The following is a 27,176-nucleotide window of genomic DNA, read 5'->3' as shown; positions in this document are numbered from 1 at the left end:
TCCTTGGAAGGAAAGCTATGGCAAACCTAGAGAGCATATTAAAAAGCAGAGACATCATTTTGCCAACATAGGTCCATATAGTCAAACCTATGGTTTTTCCAATAGTTGTATATGGATATGAGAGCTGGACCATAAAGAAGGCTGAGTGCCAAAGAGATGTTCGATCCCTGGGTCAGAAAGATGCCCTGGAGGAGGGCATGGCAACCCACTCCAGTATTCTTGCCTGGAGAATCCCATGGACAGAGGAGCCTGGCAGGCTACAGTCCATGGGATCACAAAGAGTCAGACATGACTGAAGAGATTTAGCAGGCACGCACGTTGTGGCAGATGAGAAAGTACTGCTACTGTCCTTCAAGCAACACAGGTAAGGCTCCTCTGTTTTGTGGACTTGCCCTTTAAGTCTCAGAAATAGTCATAATGTCTTTCTCTTTCCTCCTCTTAAGTTTTCTCTTTTTCACAATAAACACACCCAGTTCTCTCAGCTGTTTTTTTTTTAATGAAATTTTTTACTCTTTATTGTTTCTCTCTTATGGATATGATTCATTAGTTTTTCTCTCAGAAAGTTGCCCCCAGATTTTACTGTGGATCTTTGGCTGCAGCACAGAATCTGATGGATCTTCCTGTATTATAGACAGTGTCAGGGCTTAAGGCTGCTTCCTTTTCCATCTTTCTTCAGAAAGAGGGCTTTCAATTCAGAAACATCCTAGGCTACCTCCCACCTCCTGCCAAAAAGGGAATCATTTCTTTGGTTCTGCTCCCACATATAACACTTCTGAGAGAGTGATCTCTCTTTTTCTTTTTCTCTCTTTCCCTGTTGCCATTGCCTACCCCTACAACAACCTACCCCACTCCCCAAGGCCACAGAAATGTGTTGCATGAATTTGCTTATGCCTTGGTCTGAGCAAGGTAAGACTGAAGACAGCTGTGGTTCCCTAAAGGCTTATTAGTGTATATTTTACCTGACGGGAAGGATAAAAAGGAGGCCAAGAAGTTTCTTAGAGCTTGTTACTGAAAGTCAGGTTACTAGATGGAAGGATGTAATAAGTTTTATGACACTTGTTTGTACGTAGAGCAACTTCTCAAGAATGTGTAACAGTTTACAGAGCCACCAAAATGATACAAGAATTTAATAAGAACAAGCATTAGATTTTTTTGTTTTGTTATTTTTAACCTAATAAATTATTGCACCTTCCCTTATAGTCATTTTAATTGCATTTTTAATTTTAAAATTGTGACAAGATTTTTTTTATAATTTATATTTTCAGTTAGATAAAGGCAAATGTTTAAATGAAAGAGGAAATATTAATATTATATAGTTTTTGAGGACAAAGATTTACCACTGGGGGAGAAAAGGTATAAATCAAGTTATACTGTTCTCTAACTGAAGTCATGTTTGCTTTGAGGAAAATAAGATTATAATGATTTTGTTTGTTTTGGAATTCATACAAGACTTACAGAGCTAGAAATGGTGTGCATTCCTACTAGTTAGAGTGGCTAGAACTCTTAATTCAAAGGACATTGGATGGAAGCTTCAGAAAGGTCATACATTAGGAATGGGGCTATAAAGATAAAAAAAGATAGGGCTAAGTCATGTCCGACTCTTGCGATCCCATGCACTGTAGCCTGCCAGGCTCCTCTGTCCATGGGATTCTCCAGGCAAGAATACTGGAGTGGGTTGCCATTTCCTTCTCTAGGGGAACTTCCTGATCCAGAAATTGAACCCAGGTCTCCCACATAGCAGGCAGATGCTTTACCGACTGAGCTTGTCTCTAAGTAAAGGCTATTCTGGACCCCTGTGGACGCCTAAACACAAACCTTGAAGTACTAAACTGATTTGTAATATACTGAGCTTCAGGCCGCAGCAATGGACAACTATATATAAAGGAAAATAACAAAATTCAGCACGCGGCAACATAAAATTTACATTGTCCATCATCCCATCAAAAATGATCAGTTGTACAAAAAAGCAGGAAAATATAATTCATAGCCAAAAGAAAATCTATCAGTATAAATAGATCCATAACTGATAGAGATAATAGAATTAGTAAGTGTGAACCTTAATGCAGCTTTTATACATCTTATGAAATATACTCAAGGATCTGAAGAAAATCATGAATATAAGGAGAAGTAATGGAAGATATACAAAAGACTAAGGGAACATCCAGAGATAAAACAAATATAAAATACTTTAAATACAAACTATATGGAAAGAAGCAAATTAAATACTGAAGAAAAAATGACTAATGAACTTGAAATGTAGCAATAAACACTCTTGAACGTAAGCATAGTGAGAAAAAAAGATTTGAAGTCCCAATGCTCTGTGGGATATTATTAAGTGGTGTAAGATACATGTAATTGGTGTATCCCAAAAAAACTGACAGAAAAAATATGCAAAGAAATAATTATGGCAGAAAATTTTCCAAATTTGATGAAAGATACAAACTCAGAGACGAAGAAGCTCAACAAATCCCAAGAAGCAGAAGAATAAAGAAACCATTCCAAGACATATAAAAATAAGATTTTTGTATGTGATAGAGGAAAATCTTAAAAGCAATGAAGGTTAAACACACATACACACTGCATATAGAGGAACAAAGATAAGAACAACCAATAACTTCTTCTTAGAAAACTTGCAAGCCAAAAGATAATGAATGCCAGTTTTAAAGTGTTAAAAAGAAATTGTTAACCTAGAGTTTCATCAGTTCAGTTCAGTTGCTCAAGTCATGTCTGACTCTTTCCGATTCCATGGACTGTAGCATGCCAGGCCTCCCTGTCCATCACCAGCTCCATCACTGTCCATTAACCTAGAGTTTCATCAGCTCAGTTCAGTTGCTCAATTCAGTTCAGTTTCCATGTCTGACTCTTTCTGACCCCATGGACTGCAGCACGCCAGGCCTCCCTGTCCATCACCAGCTCCCAGAGTTTACTCAAACTCATGTCCATTGAGTCGGTGATGCCATCCCACTATCTCATCCTCTGTCGTCCCCTTGTCCTCCCGCCTTCAATCTTTCCCAGCATCAGGTCTTTTCAAATGAGTCAGCTCTTTCAAGGATTGCTGGGAACCAGCGGAAGCTAGGAAGAGGCAAAGAAGGATTCTTCCCTGAAGCCTTTGGGGGAAGCCTGGTCCTGCCAACACCTTGTTTGTAGACTTTAGTCTCCAAAACCAAGAGAAATTAAATGTCTGTTATTTTAGGTCACCATGTTTGTAGTAGTTTATTATGGCTGCTCTAAGAAATTAACATACCTTTGTTATACCAAATGATGTCTTTATTATTCTTAAAATATTACTCTAACACCATATTTGTTTACTTTTCTAGATACTTTTCCATGGCATAACACATACAGAGTAATTTCAGTTTACCACTGCATTAGTCAATACTCAGAATGGCACCATAGTCAAAACTCATTGCTCTGCTCCTTGGGTTCATCGGATTTGTTGGCCTTATTTTTTTCAAAAGTAATGTACACTTCCCAAACTTCATAGAAATTAGACAATTTTTTTCTTCTTCTTTTAACTAAGTACAGATGTTTTTCATAGGCTTTTTTAACCTAAGTTTCAAGAATAGGTCACTCAAACCTTATACATAGTCTTCCAGAAAACAGAGTGGGGAAAAAAACTCACCAACTTATTCAACACATTGACATCAAAAGTTAACAGTTATTTTTTAAATGTTATTTTTCTAGAAATTGTGTTTGGCCTTTCCATTTATATTCATAAGTGACAGCTTCTTCTTTTTGTTATTCTAGGTATATTGCTGCCATATCTCGGGTTGCTAGAGAAAATATAAAGCCTCAGAAAGCCAATTATCAAACTGGAAGAAGTTATGTCTGCATACCTCCAAGTAAACTGAATTTGATCTATTTGTTTTACTTTGTTTTTAGGACTAAGATACTAGTCGTATTAATGCATTTAAATTTTTGTTTAATTCAAATAAGTTGAAATATGTGAGGTCTAATCTTTTGTTCTCCTTTTGAAGTTGCTTTATTCACTCTTTCTGACTAACACAATAAATTCAGTAAACTACTTACATAAGAATTGGAACTTTGAAAAAAAAAATGGATTAGTTTTACTCTCAAGCTTTTGTAGCCTTTAATAGGTGAATACACAATTTGAAAATCCAAGGCTAAATTTCAAAATGTATAAAAGTAGCAAAAATAAGTAAAACACTAAACTGACTCCTAGAGCTCATTTTAGATTTAGAGATAACTGCAATATGGCTAAAAAGAAAGGAATAAGTTAGTTGAAATGTTTTGGGTATTTTTTTTTTTTTTAAGAATTAAAGTTTTTTCAAAGAAACATTTGGAGCAGATTGGGGGCAGGTCTTAAGCAAGAAGAGAGAGCTCGTAATTTATCATGGAAATCAGCTACTGTAGAAGGAAAAGCAAAATGTTTGGGGTCAGAGAATTTGGGTGGAGCCAGCAGGTCTGTGTAATTTAGGACAGCCTCTTAACCTCTGAGCTTCAGTTTCTTCATCCTCAGCTAGTGCTGGGTACATGGAAAATGTCCAATATGTATTTGTTTCCAAAATCCTTCCCTACCTCACAGGATTCCTTCCGTACCTCACAGGATTCTTGTGAATAAATGACTCCACATAGGTAAAAATTCTTTGTGAACTGGAAAGTCTTATGAACTATTAGTTACTGCTTTTGCTGTTGCCTGTCCTTGAAACACAACCACATCTAATTCCCAGGCACAGGCAGTAACCTTCAATCAGTGATTCTTCAAGGTCCTACTCCCCTGTCTCTAACTTTCTGTTCCCAGGCTCCATATCTATCTGGTTAAGTTGATGATGACAATAATTTCTGTTCATGCTTTGTCAAACTGCTTTCTACAGCTCAAATCTGCTTATGTTTTTAGCATATCTAAAACCTCTTGTTTATCATTTCCTTCAGGAGAAAATGTCTACCCTTTGATAAGGCAAAGTCCTTAATACTCTAATATTTGTCTGCCTTTCCAGCGATATCATTTATTGATGTTTTACTAATACCATAAACACCACACTGACTTAATAGGTCATGGTTATTTATTCCTGTCTTCATTTCAAAAAAATTTGAGAGGTGCACCGTTTTCTTATACCCACCCCCCCAAAGACCATTGCTTCCTTTTCCTTCCTTTCTAGTACCTAATCCTTTGAGATTCAACTCAGGTTTCTCTAAGAAACTTTCCCTGTGGGCTCTCATAGCATTTCTATCATGCCTTATCATGCTCTGTTAGTTTTCTATTGCTATGTAACAAATTACCACACTTACTGGCTTAAAACAACACATATTTTTATTTCAATTTCTGTGTGCTCAAAGACAAGGCACAGTGTAGCAGGACCCTCTGGTTGGGATCTCATTAGACTGTGATCCAGGTATCAGCTGGGCTGCATTCTCATCTGGAGGCTCGAGTGGGGAATCTGCTTGTTGTAAGCTCACTGAGGTGAATACACAGAACTGTTGACAGAATTCACTCCCTTTTGTCTTTACTACTGAAGATTTTCTTGCTGGCTGTATGCTGGAGGCTTTCCTATGTTTTTAAGGCTGCCTGCAGTTCATTGCCATGTGGGCTTTCCTAACACAGCCTCCTGCTTCATCCACCCAACAAGGAGAGTCTCTAGAACAAGTCCCATAGCAAGGTAGAATCTTATGTAATGTGACATGATCATGGAGATGAGATTCCATTGCCTTTGGCATATTTCATTGATTAGAAGCAAGTAGCAAATCCTACCCACGCTCAAAAGGGAGGGGATTACACAAAGGTGTTAACACCTGAATGTGGAGATCATAACAAGTCACTTTAGAGTCTGCCCACCACACGTGCCATGTTATAATGGTCTCTTTATGGCCAGTCTCATTCAATAGAAGGTGACTTCCTTGAGGGAAGGGGCTGCTGACCTCTCTGCACAGTGATAGGCATGGAGTAGTCATTCAGAGCTCATAAACAAATGAGCAAATGAATGATCGAATGGGGTAGAGTTGTCATGGTTTCAGCAGCCCTGTGATTTTGGAGAAAGGGGGGATAAACTCATGATGAATGAGAAAAAGTAAGAAATGTGAGCTGGGAGAGAGAATGTTTTAAAGAATGTCCAGAAACTCACTTAATTTCATTTAATTTAGTGCTGAACCATGTCCACTTTGACATTGAGGTAGACTCTCTTTTGTGTCTAATCTTATTGCTAAGATACTAAACCTAAGAAGTTGTGACCAATTAGATTATTGTTCAGAAATTTTCACTCCCTATCTTGTTCTACCACCACGGGCCAAATATACTCCCTTGACCCTTGACTTTGAGCTTTGCCATACTACTTGCTTTAACCAATGGCATTTTACTGGGGTGTGATGTGCTCAGAAAAACACTGGGCTGGAAGAAGCACAAGCTGGAATCAAGATTGCTGGGAGAAATATCAACCTCAGATATGCAGATGACACCACCCTTATGGCAGAAAGTGAAGAGGAACTAAAAAGCCTCCTGATGAAAGTGAAAGAGGAGAGTGAAAAAGTTGGCTTAAAGCGCAACATTCAGAAAACTAAGATCATGGCATCTGGTCCCATCACTTCATGGGAAATCGATGGGGAAACAGTGGAAACAGTGTCAGACTTTATTTTTCTGGGCTCCAGAATCACTGCAGATGGTGATTGCAGCCATGAAATTAAAAGACGCTTACTCCTTGGAAGAAAAGTTATGACCAACCTAGATAGCATATTCAAAAGCAGAGATGTTACTTTGCCAACAAAGGTCTGTCTAGTCAGGGCTATGGTTTTTCCAGTGATCATGTATGGATTTGAGAGTTTGATTGTGAAGAAAGCTGAGCGCTGAAGAATTGACGCTTTTGAACTGTGGTGTTGGAGAAAACTCTTGAGAGTCCCTTGGACTGCAAGATGATCCAACCAGTCCATCCTAAAGGAGATCAGTCCTGGGTGTTCATTGGAAGGACTGATGCTGAAGCTGAAACTCCAGTACTTTGGCCACCTCACGCGAAGAGTTGACTCATTGGAAAAGACTCTGATGCTGGGAGGGATTGAGGGCAGGAGGAGAAGGGGACGACAGAGGATGAGATGGCTAGATGGCATCACCGACTTGATGGACATGAGTGTGGGTAAACTCCGGGAATTAATGATGGACAGGGAGGCCTGGCGTGCTGCGATTCATGGGGTCGCAAAGAGTCGGACACGACTGAGCAACTGAACTGGTGTTCTCAGAGTTTGGGAAGGATTTGTGCAATTTGGTTTGCTCTTTTTCACCTCTTCCATCATCCCAAGAGCATGCCTGGACTAGCCCTCTGGTCACCAAGCTTCCCAATCAAGCTTCCCAACCATTCCCAACTCAGAGAGGCCAACACTCAGCTGACCTGTAGATGTGTGACCTAAACAAATGCTTGCTGTCATATGCCACTGGGATCTTGTGATTGTTTATAATATAGCAAGAGTGAGCTTATCCAGAATACCAAAGGGAAATATGACTCAGCTAGAAAAGAAATGAACTCTGTGCTTCCCTTTTGCAGAGAAGGGTTAGCATATCATGATTTGCTAATGTGAAAAAAATTTATCTCAAATTTTGGAGGTGGGAATAAAGAGGAGGCCATAATTCTTGAGGAGCTGTGTGTATCATACATGGCAGTTTTCTCAGACAGCAGTTTCATGCAACTCTTCACACACTCTCACTTTTACAGATGTGAGGGCTTCATAGAAACCTCCATGAGCCCACAATGTCTATCCCGTGTAGAGTGGTCAGCTGTGTGCAGCATCTTGTGCTCCCCTTGCACTCCTGGTGTTTCCACTCATATCCATGCATCAGACTGACCTAAAGCAGTGATGTTCTTCCAGCTATGGCCTTCCAGACTTCACTGTTCCAGGTCTTTCCACACATGTGTAATCCCTGTTTCATGTCTTAAACCTTTCATTCTTGTATTATAAGTGCTCTGCTTTTCTAATTAAACTGAGGCTGATACAGAAGTGAATGGAAATGAACCATCGGGCAATAAACCAGAGCCCACCAATCAGAACAAAATTTAGTCTCTTCATGGACAAAATTATTTTACGACTAGAAAAAATTTTAAGAAGCAGAGTTTTCAAGATCCATCCCAAGAAAGGCATACAAACCATAAGGTAATGAGAATTTGTGCTTCTGTAACTTATTTTAATGTAGTAACAAAAGTTATTGGTTCATTCCAACCAGTAAATCCAAGGTTTCTCAGAGGGGTTTATAATGCTTAAGATTTTCTGGAGGAAAAAAGTTCAAAATAATATTTACTTTTTCTGTGTCACCAGGAAACATTTTTATGTTTGTTTTGCATTAGGCTCTGCTAATCTAGCCAGAATTTCTTTTTATGCTTCCTGGGAGTGTGGTTTTTTGTTTTTTTTTTTTTTAAAAAAAAAACAAAAAAAAAACAGAGTAGGAACTAAGAGGGCAAATAATCAAGGTCATTGACTCCCAATATTCATTCCACTTTAACAACTGTTGTTGGCCAATCATAGTAATCTCATTTTCCTTGCCAGTGACTAGCTTAGGAGCAAGGTTCACAAACCAGCCTGAGAGGAAATACACTAGGAGCTTGCAAGGGTAGTTTTCCTACTTTTAAAAACGAGACCCTGGAGAAAAGCCTCCATTTTTCCTCTGGATATCGCTGTGTCTGATATGAGTACTAGAGTGACCACACCTCTCTTCACTGTGACTCTGAAGATGAAGACAACGCCAGAGATGGTAGAGCAAAGCTGTGGAAAGAATGTCCTAAATGACATCGTTGAGCCACTGTATCATTCAGTCCTGCCCTTCCTCTGATCTTCCTCTTCTATGAGATGAGACACTTCTCTATTGTTTAAAGTGGTTTGAACAGTATTTCTTGTGACCAAAAGCATATGAACTCAGAACAGCTCAAACATGGCTAGAAAGTATAGTTAATCCATCAATGATATGTTCCTAAAGAAGATTTTCTCAAGGAAAAGAGAATTTAGTTCTAAATTAATGAAATCTAGAGATTAATGTTAAAATATAAAAATAAAAACTCAATCATTGGTGACATCAGGCAATAACCAAAGAAATCAAGAGAACAATTCATTCATAATCCTTGCCTACAGCACAACTAGAAGACAATGAATATGACAAGGTTCATTCAATTTGTTACTGGGGAAATAAACACAGAAGTAATATGAGACAGAATTTGTCCTGGTCCACGTGCTGGGCAATGAATTAGGTGGCAACAGTTACACAGAGAGAGGAGAATACAGTGGGATTGTAGGGGTAGCGGGACATAAATAGCACCAACTTGGGTTCATCCCTGGAAAGCAAGTTCCCCTCACTGAGTAGAAATATTGAGAAATAAAGATACTGTATCTATATTCTTTTAAAATGTAATCAATTTGTTTCCCTGTTTATGAGACAGATACAAGAAAGATGAGACTTCTTTGCGTGATATATGAGGCGTTCCTAACCTGGCCTCAGCCTAACTAGCCAGCCCCACTCAACTGTCCACACACTGTAACACTGTGATTTGGGATCCAGTGGACCAATGATTAACTATTATAAGCTGAATGTCCTTGGACAAGTTACTGCAGGGTACTTAGTTTCTATTGTCTCATCCTTAAAGTAAAGATAATAATACCTGTCCATCATAAAGTTAAATAAAATAAAATTAAAAAAAAATAATAATACCTGTCCATCATAAGCATTGTGTATAAGTTAAATTATATTTTGCATGTAGCACATGCTTAGCATAGCCCCTGGCAGAGTGTAAATACTGAAGCATCAACTCTGATTACCTCAAAACCCGTCAAGTTCTCTCTCTCATACCTATGTGCTGTGGTCTGTGCTGTGTCCTCCATCTAAAGCAGTCCCGTCTCCCTCCTTTGCCCCCTCTCTTCAGCAAACTTCTTGTCTTTCAGAGCCCACATCTGTTTTCCCTTAGAGCCTGTGATTCCATCCGTGTGCACACATCTATGTGAAGCACTCACGGACACCTTTCCCTTGTTACACCTACTGGCACTTAGCAGGGCTCAGTAAATATATGAGCATAAGAAGATCGACCAAAATGAAAAGAATGTTTTATGAAAAATAAGTTCATTGCAATTGTAAAATTTGGAAACTTTAAAAAGGTTACTTGCATTCACTTAGGTGATCTTAGGCATTATGGTACAAATGCAGGGACACGTTCTCTTACTGTTTTTCCTGCCATGTCTATTAAATTTCTGGTTCTTGTGTTTCTCATTCTAGTTCAAACTTCTCCTGATTCACAAACTAAAACAGATACTGTCACAAAGAAGGACAAAGAAAAGGAGTGGTGGAAGAGAAAGCCGGTTGAAGTTAGCATAAATGAGCCATGGGAAAACGAAGTGGATGATCTGGTTGCCTGGACCAATTCCCTTGATACAGATGCCTTGGAAGATTAAGCTCCAGGATTTAAAAAATGAACAGCCTCAACCACAGCTCAGCTTCATGGAGCAACTCTGGAAGACTCTTACAGCTTGGCTTCCTTTTTTTTTTTTTTTCCAAATTTGTCTCATCTTCTCACTGCAAGAACAAATTAGAAATTTAAGTGTGAATCAGTGAATATGTTGTTTTGGATTTTTTTGAGCTCTCTTTCATTGTTTGACCCCAAGTTAGCCAAGCAGCAGTATTCATTATGGTTTTCCAATTAGTGGTATTTTATCCAGAGTTGTTAGACGACCAGACACACATTTTTGCTGGCAGGACTTGGATCGGGAAGAGGCTAGTATTGGAGAGGAGCACTCAGGAGCTTCAGAGGCTGGACATTAACCCAAGTAGAGGATCCATGGGCTCAGATGGTAAAGAATTTGCCTGCAGTGTTGGAGACCTAGGTCCAATCCCTGGGTTGGGAAGATCCCCTGGAGAAGGGAATGGCTACCCACTTCAGTATTCTTGCCTGGGGAATTCCATGGACAGAGAAGCCTGGTGAGCTACAGAGGAGTCCATGGGGTTGCAAGGAGCCTGACATGACTGAGTGACTAACACACACACACACAGGATCTGTACATTTATCTCCTTCTGCCTGGTTTAGCATCTTATTTCCTCCATATTCAAGGGAAAGGATGTCATCTGTCCAGTTCACCAGTGTTCCTGTTCTGTTTTCTCCTAAAGGACATGCTGTCTTTTCTCTTTGACCTTAACTAACCATCCCCTTATATTCTCATCTTTATTCTTTCCCTTCTTTTTTTTTATTTTTGCTGTGTTACCCCAACCTGAAAATACACTGAAATCTCTCCTAAACTACATCTCCACCTCTGACCCTGCATTTTCACTTCCCTCAATACTATGTCATTCATATTTTCTCAGACTTACTGATAGTAATCTGTCACAGACTCTCTGTATTTCTTTAGTTCATGTTTACATGCAGTGCACAATAAAATCTGTCTTATGCTAGGTTAAAATTCACTACGATCACCAAAAACTTCCATATTTCCCAAATTCAACAGATGCCTTATCTTACCTGGCCTCTAGGCTATATTGGATATTATTGATCACTTTTCTCTCTGTGTGTTTTTTAATGTTTATGTGCTAAGTGCTAAGTCACTTTAGTCATGTCCAACTCTTTGCAACCCTGTGGACTGTAGCCCACCAGGCTCCTCTGTCCATGGGATTTTCCAGGCAAAAATACTGGAGTAGGTTGCCATTTCCTCCTCCAGGGGATCTTCCTGACCCTGGAATTGAACCCATGTTTCTTATGTCTCCTGCATTAGGAAGCAGGTTCTTTACCACTAGCACCACCTGTGAAACCCTTGTTTCAGCCTTGCTTTAAAAAGAGACTTAGTTTGTAGGTTACCTACCTACACAACACAGTTCTCCCCCAAACACCACAAATTGTGTGTCTTCCTATCTGCCCACCTATCTGTCTGTCTATCCATCCATCTATCCTACCTTGGGTCTAGGTATTAAATAGGTCTCTCCCTTATTTCTAGAGAAACTGATTTTAGTTGCTATGAAAATAGACAAAAGCTCTGTCTACGAACTTTGATGTCTGGGCACTTCCCTGGCTAGTAGATATTTCCAAGTCTACCTGTGGTAGTTCATAAAATAAGTTCTCGACATTGTAGTGCTGGATCTTGTTATCCTCCCCAACCAGAACCAAACAATTCCAGCAGCTGTCTCAGATCTCTCCTCATTTTATCAGTGCTAAAGTACAGTCAGAGCCAAATTCACAACCCCATCCAGCTCCATAGCAATTACAGTTCTTTCTACATCTAGTAAAAGAGCCATATTGCATGGCCTACCCCATACCTCAGTGAAACTACAGAATGTAGCTCAAAGGTGCATTTTGCTGATGGTCACAACAGAGGCTGGGCCTCTGACTCTTCTCTGGTAGTTCTCTAGGAGGACAAACATGTGAATTGTCAACAGATAAACAGCAGTCACCAAGAAGTCCTGGACAAGGCAGTCAATCAAAAATGTTTCTGTGATATCAGCAGTCTCATAAGTATTTTATCCTGTCTATTTCTAATCTTTTCTTTAGGGCAAAGTAGTTGCGTTTGTTACTTTCCTTTCTTGCAACCAGAAGACCTGGGGGTGAAAATGGGTGGTGGGGGGAAGTGGGGAGAGAACAAGTTTTTGTAATAGATACTTTAGTTAGTAGAACAGGATAGTTAATTTAGTTACCTTCACTGACCATTCATTCTGGGTCTTCAATATGCGTTTTCCTTCTACTCCTAGCTCTTGGTGGAAGGTTCTTTTGGGCTGTAGCCCAGTGCTGCTCTCTCCACATTTTTCTTGAACATCTTGCCACTATGAGAGTTGCACCACCCATGTATATTCTTATTCTCTGACTTTTTTATATGTGCCTTAAAAGACCTTTGCTTTAACTTTCCAGTGTACCTGAAACTCAACTCAACAAGCCCAACTTAAACTCATTTCCTCCTCTTCATCTCACCCCCAGCAGACTACATCCTGCCTCCTATGTTTCTTTTTTCAGTTAAGGAATAACCAAAAGATAAAAACTTGGGGATTACTATGGACTTCACTCTTTCATTTATGGCTTGTTGATCCCCAATATTTAGCATATTGTCCATTCAATGTCTTAAATCCATCTACTCATTCCTGTCCTCACCGTCACTGTATATTTTGAATGCCTTTTCATCCATGGATGAGATTATAGTTTTTTTTATAACATCATTCACCTACCTAAAATTCTTCAGAGAATCTCTGCCTGAAAGATAAGGTCCATATCACCATGTGCATCACGTCAGCCCTCACCCACCCTCTTCATCCTCATCCACTGCAATTCCCCACCTTGTGCCTGAACTCCTGTTTTCCCACGTGTAACATGCTCTTTCCTATTTCCCTGCCTCTGCTTATGCTGTTTTCTCTTCCCATAATGCCTTTTCCCGTCCTCACTTGATCAGCTCCTCTTCATCCCCTGAAACTCATTCAGGAATCATCTCCACAAAATCTTCTCTGCACACCGCATACCCAGCCCAGACTCTCCATAGAGTGTGTGTAGGTGTGTGCAGTTATATTGTTGTATGTTTGCCCATCTGACTCTCCCACTAAATCTTCAAAGTATAAGCTAACCAGACAGAAATCCACTTTAGGAGATCTCATCATGTAGGACCCACAGTCCAACAGCTGCCACAATTCTTTCCACCTCAAACAAAAGCTGCTGTTTCAGAGAAAGAAAAATATCATATGATAGCACTTATGGGTGAAATCTTAAACAAAAAAAAAGGTACAAATTAACCTATTTACAAAACAGAAATAGAGTCACAGGCATAGAAAACAAGGTTACCAAAGGGGGAAAGCGAGGAGAGTGATAATTTGGGAGATTGGGACTGACATATACACACCCCTATACATAATAAAGATAACTGATAGGCCCTACTGTTTAGCACAGAGAACTCTACTCAGTACTCTGTAATGACCTATACTGGAACAGACTCCTAAAAAGTGGCTATAAAACAAATAGCTAAATATGTAAATCGGGCTTTAAAAAAAAAAAAAAAAAGACTACTATTTCACTGGGGGCTTCCCTGATAGCTCAGGTGGTAAAGAATCTACCTGCAATGCATTGTCTTAGAATCTGCTAAAAAGTAAATTTGGAAAACTCAAGTGATGAAAAGGGAAGCTTTTGTTAACAAGCAGTGTTAGGAAGCATTTAACAGGAGGCTTCCTGTGTGCTGTTTTGGATCTGTCAGGAATTCTCTGCTCCTTATTAATTCCTGAATATTCAGGAATTAAGGGGAGAGGCAAGCCTCTCCCAGGACTGAGGAATCCAGGCATTTCCTTCATTAGCGTTTCTATATGGTGATAAGTACCCTCTTCCTTCTTGTGAAGCATACGGTAGAAGTGATTGTTTACAAATCTCTGTCTTTAATATGGATTGCCTATGTTTTGTAAGTCTGGAATTTTAATCTTTATCTTTGCTGAGAATAACTACTTTGTAAGACAGTATATATGCACACACCATGTTGATTAAAACACCTTTGCTCCATCAGAGCTCTGGTCCCCGTGTCTGTCTTTCTCTCTCTCTCTCTCTCTCTCTCTCTCCCTCTTTTTCAGGCTTGATCCCCTGGAGCGTAGAGGCTCTCTGAGTTCACTTTCCTCCTCAGGCTTCTAAGACCCTCTCGAGAAGGTGCTCTGCGCCTTCACCCCATTGAGAGGGTGCCTGAGGCCTTCGTGAACAGGGCAAGCCCCGTGCAGGGGCTTTATTGGCTTTCTGTGTAAACCAAGGAATATCAGCCTCTTTCTCTCCTTTATTTTCTTATCGTCGACTTGGGACCACCAAGTTCCGGTCCATTAAAGGACCTCAACAAGCAGGAATATCTAAACAAAGTTGATTCTGAAAATAGATGTTATGTTTAAAAAAACAAAAACAGCTTCAGTGAGGTATGATCGACATACAATTAATTGAACTATTTAACGTATGCAGCTTGAAACGTTTTGTTTATGATACAGCCATGTAATCATCGCTACCATTAAGATTGTAAACATATCTGTCATTCCCAAAACTTTACTCCTGCCTCTTTATAATGTCTCTCTCCTGCCTCAACACTTCCTGCCCTTCACTCTCATTCCCAGACCATCCCTGATCTTCTTTCTGTCCTTATAGATTATTATGAATTTTCCAGAGTTTTATGTAAATGGAATCATACTGTAAGTACTTGTTTTGTCTAGCTTCTTTCACTCAGCACAATTGTTTTGAGATTGAGTCATGTTTTGTATATTATCATTCATCTTTAGTGCTAAGTAGTATTCCACTCTATAGAAATACTGTGGCTTATTTATCCATTCACCTGTTGATGGGTATTTGAGTTGTTTTAATCTGGAAACTGTTACAAATATAAAAGTTGCTGTGGTAGATTCACCCTAAGATGACACAGTGCATCATGCTCTTGTAGAATCCCTTCTCCTTGAGCATTAACAGAACCTGTGACTTTTTCTAGCCAATAGAATATGACAAAGGTGATTGGATACTCACTTCTGCCAATTATGTTTTGTTATATAAGACTCCATCTTAGCAGATTGGAGAGAGATTGGAGAGAGATTGTCCTGCTGGCTTTCAGGAAGTAAGCTCTCATGGTACAAGAAGCTCACATGGCCAGAAACTGCTCATGGCTTCTAGGAGTTAAGAATAGCCCCTGGGTGACATCCAGCAATAAAACCGTGACCTTGGCCCTACAACCACAAGGAATTGAATCTGTCACCATGTGAGCTGGAAAAAACCTGAATTCCAGAAATGAATGTAGTGTGGCCAATACCTTGGATGCAGTTTAGAGATCCTAAGCATCCTACTAAGCCATGACTGAACTCCTGACCCATGGAAACTGTGAGATAATGAGTGTATGTGTTTTTTCAGCTGCTAAAATTTGGGGAAATTTGTCAAGCAGAAATAGAAGATTGAAACAGCTGATAGAAACACTTATGTAAACATTCTTGAATGGACACATGCTTTATTTTCTCTTGGGTAAATACATAGAATTGAAATGGCTAGATCATATGGCATTTACATTTTTAAGAAATGGCCAACTATTTTTCAAAAGGATTTTGCTATTTCACTTTCCCACCAGCAGTGCATGAGAGTTCTAGTTCCTCTACTTCCTGTCCAACACTTGGTATGTTCAGTCTTTCAAATGTCAGCCATTCCAAAAGGTGTGTATTGGTATATCATTGTTTATATTTACATTTCCTTGAAGACTGTGATGATAAGCATCATGTGCTTATTTGCCATCCTTTTATCTTCTCTGATGAAGCATCTGTTCAAATCTTTTATCCATTTTTTATTGTTTTTTCCCTGTTATTAAGTTTTGAGTGTTCTTTAATTTTTCTGGATACAAGTCCTTTATCAGATAAATGACTTACAGATTTATAATTTACAAACAAGTAACTAGTCTGCCACTTGATTTTTCATTATCTTAACAGAATCTTCAAAGAGCAGAAGTTTTTAATTCTGATAAAGTCCTATATATGTTTTGTTTCTTTTATAGATTGTGTATTGTGTCTGAAAAACTCTTGCCTAAACCAACGTAACAAGATTTTCTCTTATTATTTTCTGTAGAAATTTTACAGCTTTAGGTTTTACATTTAGATTCTATGAGGCATTTTGAGTTATATATGGTACAAGGAATGGATCAAAATTATGTGTGTGTGCCGCCTTTTCCCTCCCTACCTCCTTTCCTTCCTTCCTTCATTCCTCCCTTTCTTTCTTTCTCCATTTGTTCAAAACACTATCCTTTCTCAGCTGAATTATTGTAGGATCTTTGTGAGAAAACAGTTATCCACATATGTATGGGTCTATTTCTAGACTCTGTGATCCACTGACCTGTGTATCTTTACATCAATACCATATTGCCTTGATTATACTATTGTTTTAATTTCTTGTTTTAAAATAAATTAATATTAGCCCTCTAGTTTTGTTAGTTTATTTCAAAATTGTTTTGGCTATTCTAGATTCTTTATATCTCTATGAGAAATATAGAAATAATTTCTATATTATCTTAGGAGAAGCATATCAATTTCTACCAAAAAAAGTCATGTGAAGATTTCTATTGGGATTGCAGTGAATCTATGGGTCAATTTGGAAAGAATTGACATATTAACTATACTGAGTCATCTCACTTATGAATTCTCCTTTATTTGGATCTTCTGTAATATCTCTTAAAATTCTTTCTAATTTTCAATTGTCCCTGTGTAGAATATGGAAGTTAGATTTTGTCTGATGATATTCTTATGTCTATTGGGCTTCCCAGGTGGGACTAGTGGTAAAGAACCCATTTGCCAATGTAGGAGATGTAAAGAGATGTGGGCTCAATCCCTGGGTTGGGAAGATCCCCTGGAGGAGAGCATGGCAACCCACTCCAGTATTCCAGCCTGGAGAATACCATGGACAGAGAAGCATGGCAGGCTACAGTCTATAGCATTGCAAAGAGTGACTTAGCATTAGCACTGAGATAAAAATATGATTTTTTTAGATTTTTTAAAATAATCTAAAATCATGGTAAATTACATTGATTTATTATTTAAAATACTAAACCAACTTTGCATTCCCAGGGTGAACTTCACTTGATCATGGTATGTTATCCTTTTATATGTTGTTAATTTGATTTGCTATCATATTGTTTAGAATTTTTATATCTATGTTCATGAGGAAAATCAACTATAGTTTTCCTCAAATGTCTTTGTCTAGGTTTGATATCAGAGTAGTGCTAGTCTCATAGAATGAATTGGGAAGAATTCCCTTCTTATTAATTTTCAGGAAGAGTTTTTGCAGAATTCATGTTATTTCTTCTTTATGTTTTGTATAATTCAGCAGTGTAGCCATTTTGGCTTGGAGTTTTCTTTCTGGGATGTCATTTAATTACAATTAATTTTAAAAATAGCTTTACGGCTATTTAGATTATCCATTTCTTTTTGAGTGACCTTTGTTAGTTTGCATCTTTCATATAGCTTATCCATTCTATCAAAGGGGTCTAATTTTTTGTATGAAGTAATTAATAATATTCCCTATTGTCCTTTTAATATCTGTAAATTCTGTGGTTGTGTGCCTTATATCTTCTCTCTTTTTTAACTGTGCTAAGTAGTTTGCTACGTGGATTATCTCATAATCAGATCAGATCATATCAGTCGCTCAGTCGTGTCCAACTCTTTGCGACCCCATGAACTGCAGCACGCCAGGCCTCCCTGTCCATCACCAACTCCCGTAGTTCACTCAGACTCATGTCCATCGAGTCAGTGATGCCATCCAGCCATCTCATCCTCTGTCGTCCCCTTCTCCTCTTGCCTCCAATCCCTCCCAGCATCAGAGTCTTTTCCAGTGAGTCAACTCTTTGCATGAGGTGGCCAAAGTACTGGAGTTTCAGCTTCAGCATCATTCCCTCCAAAGAAATCCCAGGGCTGATCTCCTTCAGAACGGACTGGTTGGATCTCCTTGCCGTCCAAGGGACTCTCAAGAGTCTTCTCCAACACCACACTTCAAACGCATCAATTCTTCGGCGCTCAGCCTTCTTCACAGTCCGACTCTCACATCCATACATGACCAAGGGAAAACCATACCCTTGACTAGACTAACCTTTGTTGGCAAAGTAATGTCTCTGCTTTTGAATATGCTATAGGTTGGTCATAACTTTCCTTCCAAGGAGTAAGCGTCTTTTAATTTCATGGCTGCAATCACCATCTGCAGTGATTTTGGAGCCCAGAAAAATAAAGTCTGACACTGTTTCCCCATCTATTTCCCATGAAGTGATGGGACCAGATGCCATGATCTTCGTTTTCTGAATGTTGAGCTTTAAGCCAACTTTTTCACTCTCGACTTTCACCTTCATCAACAGGCTTTTTAGTTCCTCTTCACTTTATGCCATAAGGATGGTGTCATCTGCATATCTGAGGTTATTGATATTTCTCCCGGCAACCTTGATTCCAGTTTGTGTTTCTTCCAGTCCAGCGTTTCTCATGATGTACTCTGCATAGAAGTTAAATAAACAGGGTGACAATATACAGCCTTGACATACTCCTTTTCCTATTTGGAACCAGTCTGTTGTTCCATGTCCAGTTCTAACTGTTGCTTCCTGACCTGCATACAGGTTTCTCAAGAGGCAGATCAGGTGGTCTGGTATTTTCTCATCTCTTTCAGAATTTTCCACAGTTTATTGTGATCCACACAGTCAAAGGCTTTGGCATAGTCAATAAAGCAGAAATAGATGTTTTTATGGAACTCTCTTGCTTTTTCCATGATCCAGCGGATGTTGGCAATTTGATCTCTGGTTCCTCTGCCTTTTCTAAAACCAGCTTGAACATCAGGAAGTTCACAGTTCACATATTGCTGAAGCCTGGCTTGGAGAACTTTAAGCATTACTTTACTAGTGTGTGAGATGAGTGCAATTGTGCAGTAGTTTGAGCATTCTTTGGCATTGCCTTTCTTTGGGATTGGAATGAAAACTGACCTTTTCCAGTCTTGTGGCCGCTGCTGAGTTTTCCAAATTTGCTGACATATTGAGTGCAGCACTTTCACAGCATCATCTTTCAGGATTTGAACATCCACAATAATAAATAACTGTATTTTACAGTGGTTCTAGTAAGAGGGTATTATGGTACGTACTATTTTCTAACTTTTTTTGGCTCATAAGGTAATTCTTTTTTAAACATTAATTTTTTTTGGAGTGTAGTTTCTCTATAATGTTGTGTTAGTTTCTGTGTTCAGCCGAGTGAATCAGTTACGTGTTTACACCTGTCCCATCGTTTTTGAATTTCCTTTCCTTAAGGAAATGGCAACCCACTCCAGTATTCTTGCCTGGAAAATTCAATGGATGGAGAAGCCTGGTAGGCTACAGTCCATAGGGTTGCAAAGAGTCAAGGACAGGACTGAGCGACTTCACTTTCACTTTCACTTTAGGTCACCACAGAGCACTGAATAGAGTTCCCTGTGCTATACAGTACGTTCTCATTAGTTACCTACTTTATACATAGTATCTATAGTGTATATGTCGATCCCAATTGCCCAGATTATCCCAACCCCACTCTCCCCTGGACCCCGCCTTTCTTATCACTATATTCAAGGCAGTGAGAACATTCCTTAACATATCAGAATGTTTTCATTACTTGGCTACAATTCTATTTATATTTTCTACTTTTAGATACAAATAGAAAAATACACTAAAAATATATCAAGGCCAAAGTAGAAATGCTTAAAAAAAATCTGAAGGAGAATATTTCCTATTATTTAACCTAAGCAGTGCAGCATGGGATAGTAATTAGGAGCTCAGATTCTGGAGCCAGAATGCCTGGTGGATCATCCTGTGCTAGCTAGCCGTGGACCTTGGGCAAGTATCTTGGTTTTCTCATCAGTTAGGGATGGATAATAATGGCATCTAGGTTCCTACGGTTATTGAGAAGTCCTCATGCATTGATACATTAATATTTGTAAAATGCTCAGAACAGTGCCAACCTATAATAAGTGCTCTGGCAACCACTGCAGTATTCTTGCCTGGGAAATCTCCTCCCACAGAGGAGCCTGGTGGGCTGTAGCTGGGGTTACAAAGAGTTGAACACAACTTAGTGACTAAACTACCATATAAATAAGAAAACATAAACTTTACTTGCTTCCACTGATTGTTCTAAAAGGTATGAAAGAAATCAAATCCAGAAAGCCTAAACTGAAGCCCATAAATCTATAGTTATAATAAATACTCCAGGTGATTCTGATGGAAGTGATCATAGGATGACACTTTGAGACCACATAATTCCACGATTCATTTCAAACATGAGTACAGGGCATGACAAGTGGTATCAGCTGGTAATGGGAGTGTCACAGTACGTGATAAAGCCCCACGACTGAGTGTAGAACCTGATTTGGAGAGAGAAATCTGGTGTCCTCTTGAGGAGAGTGAAAAAGTTGGCTTAAAGCTCAACATTCAGAAAACGAAGATTATGGCATCCAGTCCCATCACTTCATGGCAAATAGATGGGGAAACATTGGAAACAGTGTCAGACTTTATTTTAGGGGCTCCAGAATCACTGCAAATGGTGATTGCAGCCATGAAATTAAAAGACGCTTACTCCTTGGAAGGAAAGTTATGACCAACCTAGACAGCATATTAAAAAGCAGAGACATTACTTTGCCAACAAAGGTCTGTCTAGCCAAGGCTATGGTTTTTCCAGTAGTCGTGTGTGAATGTGAGAGTTGGACTATAAAGAAAGCTGAGAGCCGAAGAATTGATGGTTTTGAACTGTGGTGTTGGAGAAGACTCTTGAGAGTCCCTTGGACTACAAGGAAATCCAACCAGTCCATCCTAAAGGAGATCAGTCCTGGGTGTTCATTGGAAGGACTGATTTTGAAGCTGAAACTCCAATACTTTGGCCACCTGATGTGAAGAGGTGACTCATTTGAAAAGACCCTGATGCTGGGAAAGATTGAAGGCAGGAAGAGAAGGGGAAGACAGAAGATGAGATGGTTGGATGGCATCACCGACCCAAAGGACATGAGTTTGAGTAAACTGGGAGTTGGTGATGGGCAGGGAGGCCTGGCATGCTGCGGTCCATGGGGTCACGGAGTCGGACACGACTGAGCGACTGAACTGAACTGAATGGATTGCCCCAGCCTCCTTTGTGAGTGGCCCAGGCACATTCAGGAAAGGGAGGAGAAAAAGGAGCCGGAAATTCTATTAATTCTATAATTTTTGGATTCATAAGCATACTTCATTTTATTGTACTTTGCTTTATTACACTTTGCAATTTTTTAAAACAAATTGATGGGTTTTGGCAACCCTGCTTTGTCAGATGATGGTTAATATATTTTAGAACCAATTTTTTTTTTTAATCTCTGGGTGCTTTTTCTTTTAAAAAAATTTTGCTTCTTCTAGTTTTATTATAATTGTCATACTGTTTAAGGTGTATAGCATAGTGACTTGACTTACATAGGTAATGAAATGATTAACATAATAAGTTTAATAAACATCCACCATATCATACAGATACAAAATTAAAGAAATAGGTAAAAACTTTTCCCTGTGATGAGAACTCTTAGGATTTACTCTCTTAACAACTTTCATACGTAACATACAGTGTTATCTTTATCATGTTGTACATTTCATCCTCAGTACTTATTTATAACTGGAAATTTGTACCTTTTGGCTATCTTCATCCAGTTCCTCCTCCCCTCACGCCCTTTCTCTGGTGGCCACAAATCTGGTCAATTCTGCTAGTGTTTGTTTAGTATAACTGATTTATACCACTATATTAGTTCCTGGTACCCAATATAGTGATTCAGTATTTCTATACATTTCAAAGTAATTATCATAAGTTCAGTTACCATGATAATATATTTCAAAATAAGTTATGTATAATGATTTTTTAAACATAATAATGTTTTAAAACATTGCACACTTAAGAGACGACAGTATAAACATAACTTTTATATGCACTGAGAAACCAAAAAATTCATATGACTCACTGCATTGCATTATTTGCTTTATAGCGGTGATCTGGAACCTGCCATATCTCTGAAATATGCCTATATGTCATATTAAATTTTTGAAATTTACTTTAGTGTTCAGACTCCTCTTGCCCTCCAGATGGCGCCAGTTAGCTGCTAGTTTATGTACTGGAGTCAAGGTGCACTGACCTTTTTCCCGGAAGCCAGGTATACAATCTTCTTCCACTTCAAAGGTATGCAAAGCAGGCAAACATAATTTAAGAGTGAGAATATTTTGCTTTTCTTCCCTAGAAAGATGTTTACTCAGTACTAGGAAAGGTTTACTAAGAAGAAAGAAATCCAGAGCTTACAAATCATGTACACTGATAAAATCATAGAACCATCCTGGAGAAATCATCAGTTCTGACCAATGCCTCCAGGCAGTACCACACAGATGAGAATGAGTACAAAGAGAACTAGAAAAGCTCAGGGTTTTGTGTAATGACTTCCAGACACCAGTGCATTCACTGAGAGCTGCTTTACTTCCTACCTGAGGGAAGGAGGAGTTCTCTAACAGCTGGCAGAGAGCCACAAGGCTTCAGGGCCTATCTCCCACCTAGATGGCCTCTGCCTCTTTGTTTCTTACTTGTAGACCCTGGGTGTCCCCAAAGAATAAATGCTCAGCAGCTTTGCCTGTGGAGGTGTCATGGGAGACCCTATCTTATGCATATGCGTTTTTTGTTTCTTAACAAAAATGATAAGGAGTTTGTTTGTTTGTTTGTTTGAGACTCAATTAAATTTAACCCACTATGTCCAGAGAATAAGATCTAAATCTTACCTAAATATTCAGTTCCAGGAGGAATAATCAATATTTACCTTTCAGGAGGGAGTTCTTTTTGGCTTCTCTGAATTCCAGATGCAAAAATATAAGCCCACTCCATAGTGGGTTTTCATCATAAAATTGGAGAACAGCTGGCTCTCATTTTCTGAACAATATCTCTTAATAGATGTGAAGGCTAATTTTAAGTGTTCCATACTCCATAGTCATCTACTATCTGTACTAACCAACTCCAGCCCCTTTTGTTTTTTGTCATGACTTGAATGTCCAAATCCTGCCTCAGACCCTTCATTTCCCTCTTAAGTTCTAGAGAGCAGACCAGAATTCAAATGAAAAGTGTTCGCTCTAATGACCAAGGATAATTATATTTATGAGTTGAATTCTGTTTCAGCAAATATAATGACAACATCCAATCTGATCTCCTGAGACTTTTTTGCATGTCTCAGCAACTAGCTCATGTTAACAATGCACTGCGGTGCTAAGTCACTTCAGTAACAATGCATTATTGATAGAGAAAAATGTTTCCTGTAGCGAAGAAAATCATATATAATAGATGTGTTCACAAGTTGTTATACATGTTGAGGTCAAACTACATAATTAAGGTATTGTTCTGCTTAAGTGTATGTATAATAATTAATGTCTAAAACCTTAGTCTATGTCATCATTGAGAGCTATTAATAAGGTGTGTGTGTGTGTGTGTGTGTGTGTGTGTGTGTGTGTTAGTCACTCAGTCATGTCCGACTCTTTTGCAACCCCATAGACTGTGGCCTGCCAGGCTCCTCTGTCCCTGGAATTCTCCAGGAACGAATACTAGAGTGGGTTGCCATTTCCTCCTCCAGGGGATCTACCCATCCCAGGGATTGAAACCAAGTCTCCTGCATTACAGGTAGATGCTTTACTGTCTCAGTTGCCAGGGAAGCCCCTCGAGTGGTATTAATAAGACAGTACCACTCTAATGTCCAAAAATGTTCAAATTATAACCGATTTCTCACACTGTTTTACCACCAGAAGTAAGTTTCCCTTTGTTCAGATGCAAATAACAGAAAACCTAACAGAGGATTAAAGAAATAGAGTTCCCTTTTCTCACAGAACAAGGAATTCTAAGGTTCAAAGTTGAAGCCAGCGGTCCAGCTTGTTGTGCAATGATACCATCTAAGACCCAGCTTTTTCTACATTTCCACAGTGCTGTTTTTACAGTTTTGGCATTTGTCTTCATACTTTCAGTTTCATGATTACAAGATGGCTGCTGCAGCTCAGACTTCTCCTGTCTTTAACAGAGAAAGAAGGGAGGCGGAAAAGAATGAGGAGTGATGCTGGCTGCTACTTCTGTTCCAGAGCAAAGGGCTACCTCAAGATGACTTAGTGTCTTCAATGCTAGAAAATAAAACTGCTGGCAAATTTAACATCAGTTCTGTTAGTAATACAATTTATCCATACCTTCACTTTTTCATTTATGGTTGATTCAGTTCTTGGTTTATAATACCCTTTGCCACATTTTAAAGTGCTTGAATTGATAAGGAAGGAAATGGTTGGTTCTATATTTCAAGTTGTATTTTTTATTTTTATACTTTTGTTCTTACAAAAACGTTGACTCCCTTTGAAGCAAATAAGAGACAGGCAATTGAGACTGCAGAAATTCTAGGCATTTATATCTTGGTTAGGTAACCAAATATCCTGGGTGGCCTAGGACAAAGACTTTTAACATTTCATATAAAAGCAAGGATATAAAGAGTCCTAATATCAGATCTTCCTTGAAGTAATTTCTTCTGAGTCATAAAATAGCTTGGAAAGAAGGGATCATAGGATGATTAGGCCCATTCTGTATTTCAGAATTTGTGGGCTTCAGTGATGTCGACAGTCCACCAAAGTCTCATAAACTAGGGTATGCTTAGAACTTGGTGCACTGCAACACACACAGCAGCGGTCAGGGATGGTCAGACCCAGGGTGGCCCCAGAAAGAGATGGCTTCATGTCAGCATCCAGTATAAACTGCAGTCTAGAGTCGAAGAGACTCTGATGCCCCCAGGGAGAACAATGTACTCGCGATCAAGCAAAACTTAGATAATTGTCTAATAACAGTATAAACTACAGTGTCCTGGAGATGGGGAATTGATGGAGGTGTAGGGGAGGGTAGGATTCAGCATTTAAGACTTTGACATGCAGAACTGATTTCATTCTATAAATAAAAGCATTCTGAGACTTAGGTATCCAAGCTCTCCAGCCTTTAGGCCTTCAGTTGATTGCTTCAGCAATCAAGTAAGTCCTGAGAAATTGTTCTGTATTTTTTAAGAATCTGATTTGTACAAGGGAGAACCAGAAGAGCTCAGGAATTCTTCTTTATCTTTAATTTGAATTGAATATAATTTGGCCTAAAATTAAAAGAGAATCTTATCATAGAAAATCTAAAGAATGTTCAGATTCTCAAGACAGCTAAATGGACGTGAACTTTTACTTACACAGAAGTAAACTCAGGATGTACTGTCTTGTTTTGATCAGAGCATCTAAAAGATATCCCATCACTGGCAAAAATAAATAAGTAAATAAACATAACAACTTTTAAAATAAAGGATTTGAGAATGGGAAAAAAGCCTGAATTTCATCCAAAAGCTTAGGAAATTTAGATCAAAATAGATAGAGTCTTCCAAATTCAGTTTGTCTCCCAATTCCAATTTAAAAAGAGAGAAGTGAATTTAAAGAAAAATAAGAATTTCTGCAGTTTAAAACAGCAGCTCACAGCTTATAATTTTGCCAAAATTAATTCCATTTGTCCTAAAATCGAGTCATCAGTACAATCTTTCTATGGACCAGAGTTATCTACTTTTGCATACAGATGGTATCCCCGTTATTTCTATCCTGACATCTGCAAGGGTGTGATTGTTGATTTGTTGCTTACAAAAAGAAGGAATCAAATAGTGTATTAGTTAGCTTACTATATAAGAAACTACCTTAAAACTCTGTGGTTCAAACCAGCAGCCATTTTTTTTATTTCACAATTTTTTGTTTTTAGCAGTTTGGGTTGAACTTAGCTTTTCATTTCTTCTGGTAGCTTTGGGGCTCAGTCATGTGTACCTGCAACAGCATCCAGCTTAGTTGAGGTCTGTCTGATTATTCATTTGGGCCCCAGTGTGGTGGGCCTTATCCAATCAGTTGAAGACCTGAATAGCTCAAAAAGGCTGACCACTCCATGAGTAAGAGAATTATTCCTATCTTATGGACTTCCCAGGGGTTGCTAATGGTAAAGAATCCACTCGCCAATGCAGGAGATGCAACAGACTCAGGTTTGATCCCTGGGTTGGGAAGATCTCCTGGAGAAGGAAATGGCAACCCACTCCAGTACTCTTGCCTGGAAAATTCCATGGACAGAGGACCCTGGCAGGCTATAGTCCATGGGGCTGCAAAGAGGTGGACACAACTGAAGCAACTGAGCTCTCCCACACACATGGACTTGAATTGAGATATCAGCTCTTCCTGGGTCTTGAGCCTGTTGGCCTTCAACTGGAACAAAACCATCAGCTCTCTTGGATTTTCTGCTTGCTCACTCACCCTGTAGATCTTGGGACATGACAGCCTCCATAATCACATGAATCAATTGCTCAAATAATAAATGCATTTCTCCCTATGTATATCCTATTGGTTATTTCTCTAGAGAACCCTAATACATGTAAATATTCAAACTCATGTGCATATTCATTCATTCAACATATATATATTGAGTTAAGTGCTGGGGCTAGTGATGAATCCTGCCCTCACTGAGCTTATAATTGAGAGTATGAATAAATGGACATGGTTTGATGAGTGAAGTTCAAGCTGGGTTGGTGTTACAAGGACCCTAAACTGAGACTTGAGGAACTAAGCTAAACTTCTCAGAGGCAGTAACATCTAAGCTGAGCCCTGAAAAATTAGTGAAGTTAGCCAGGCAATGAGGAGAATTGTAGGAAATGGCATGGGCAGACAGAACAGTTTGTCTAGTAACCTGCATGAGACAGGCAACAGCACACACCTGAGAAGACCTC

General features: G+C 39.0%; 1 protein-coding gene across 6 annotated transcripts in view; it reads left to right on the top strand.

Annotated features, from left to right (window-relative positions):
- UBE2U (ubiquitin conjugating enzyme E2 U) overlaps window positions 1-16,895 on the top strand; it is a 76,391-nt gene extending 59,496 nt beyond the window's left edge. For 5 of the 6 annotated variants that reach the window (XM_070367899.1, XM_070367902.1, XM_070367901.1 and 2 more), the window contains 2 exons: window positions 3,748-3,842; window positions 10,190-16,895. In XM_070367899.1, the coding sequence (XP_070224000.1) occupies window positions 3,748-3,842; window positions 10,190-10,365 (271 nt within the window). In that variant the 3' untranslated portion in view covers window positions 10,366-16,895. The remainder of the gene's footprint in view (window positions 1-3,747; window positions 3,843-10,189) is intronic. The other variant, XR_011463696.1, reaches the window with a different exon arrangement.
- Window positions 16,896-27,176: the final 10,281 nt, after the last annotated feature.

Source organism: Bos mutus, chromosome 3 (assembly GCF_027580195.1).
Source record: "Bos mutus isolate GX-2022 chromosome 3, NWIPB_WYAK_1.1, whole genome shotgun sequence".
NCBI classification, from domain to species: domain Eukaryota; kingdom Metazoa; phylum Chordata; class Mammalia; order Artiodactyla; family Bovidae; genus Bos; species Bos mutus.
This window is presented reverse-complemented; position numbering and strand designations above follow the sequence as displayed.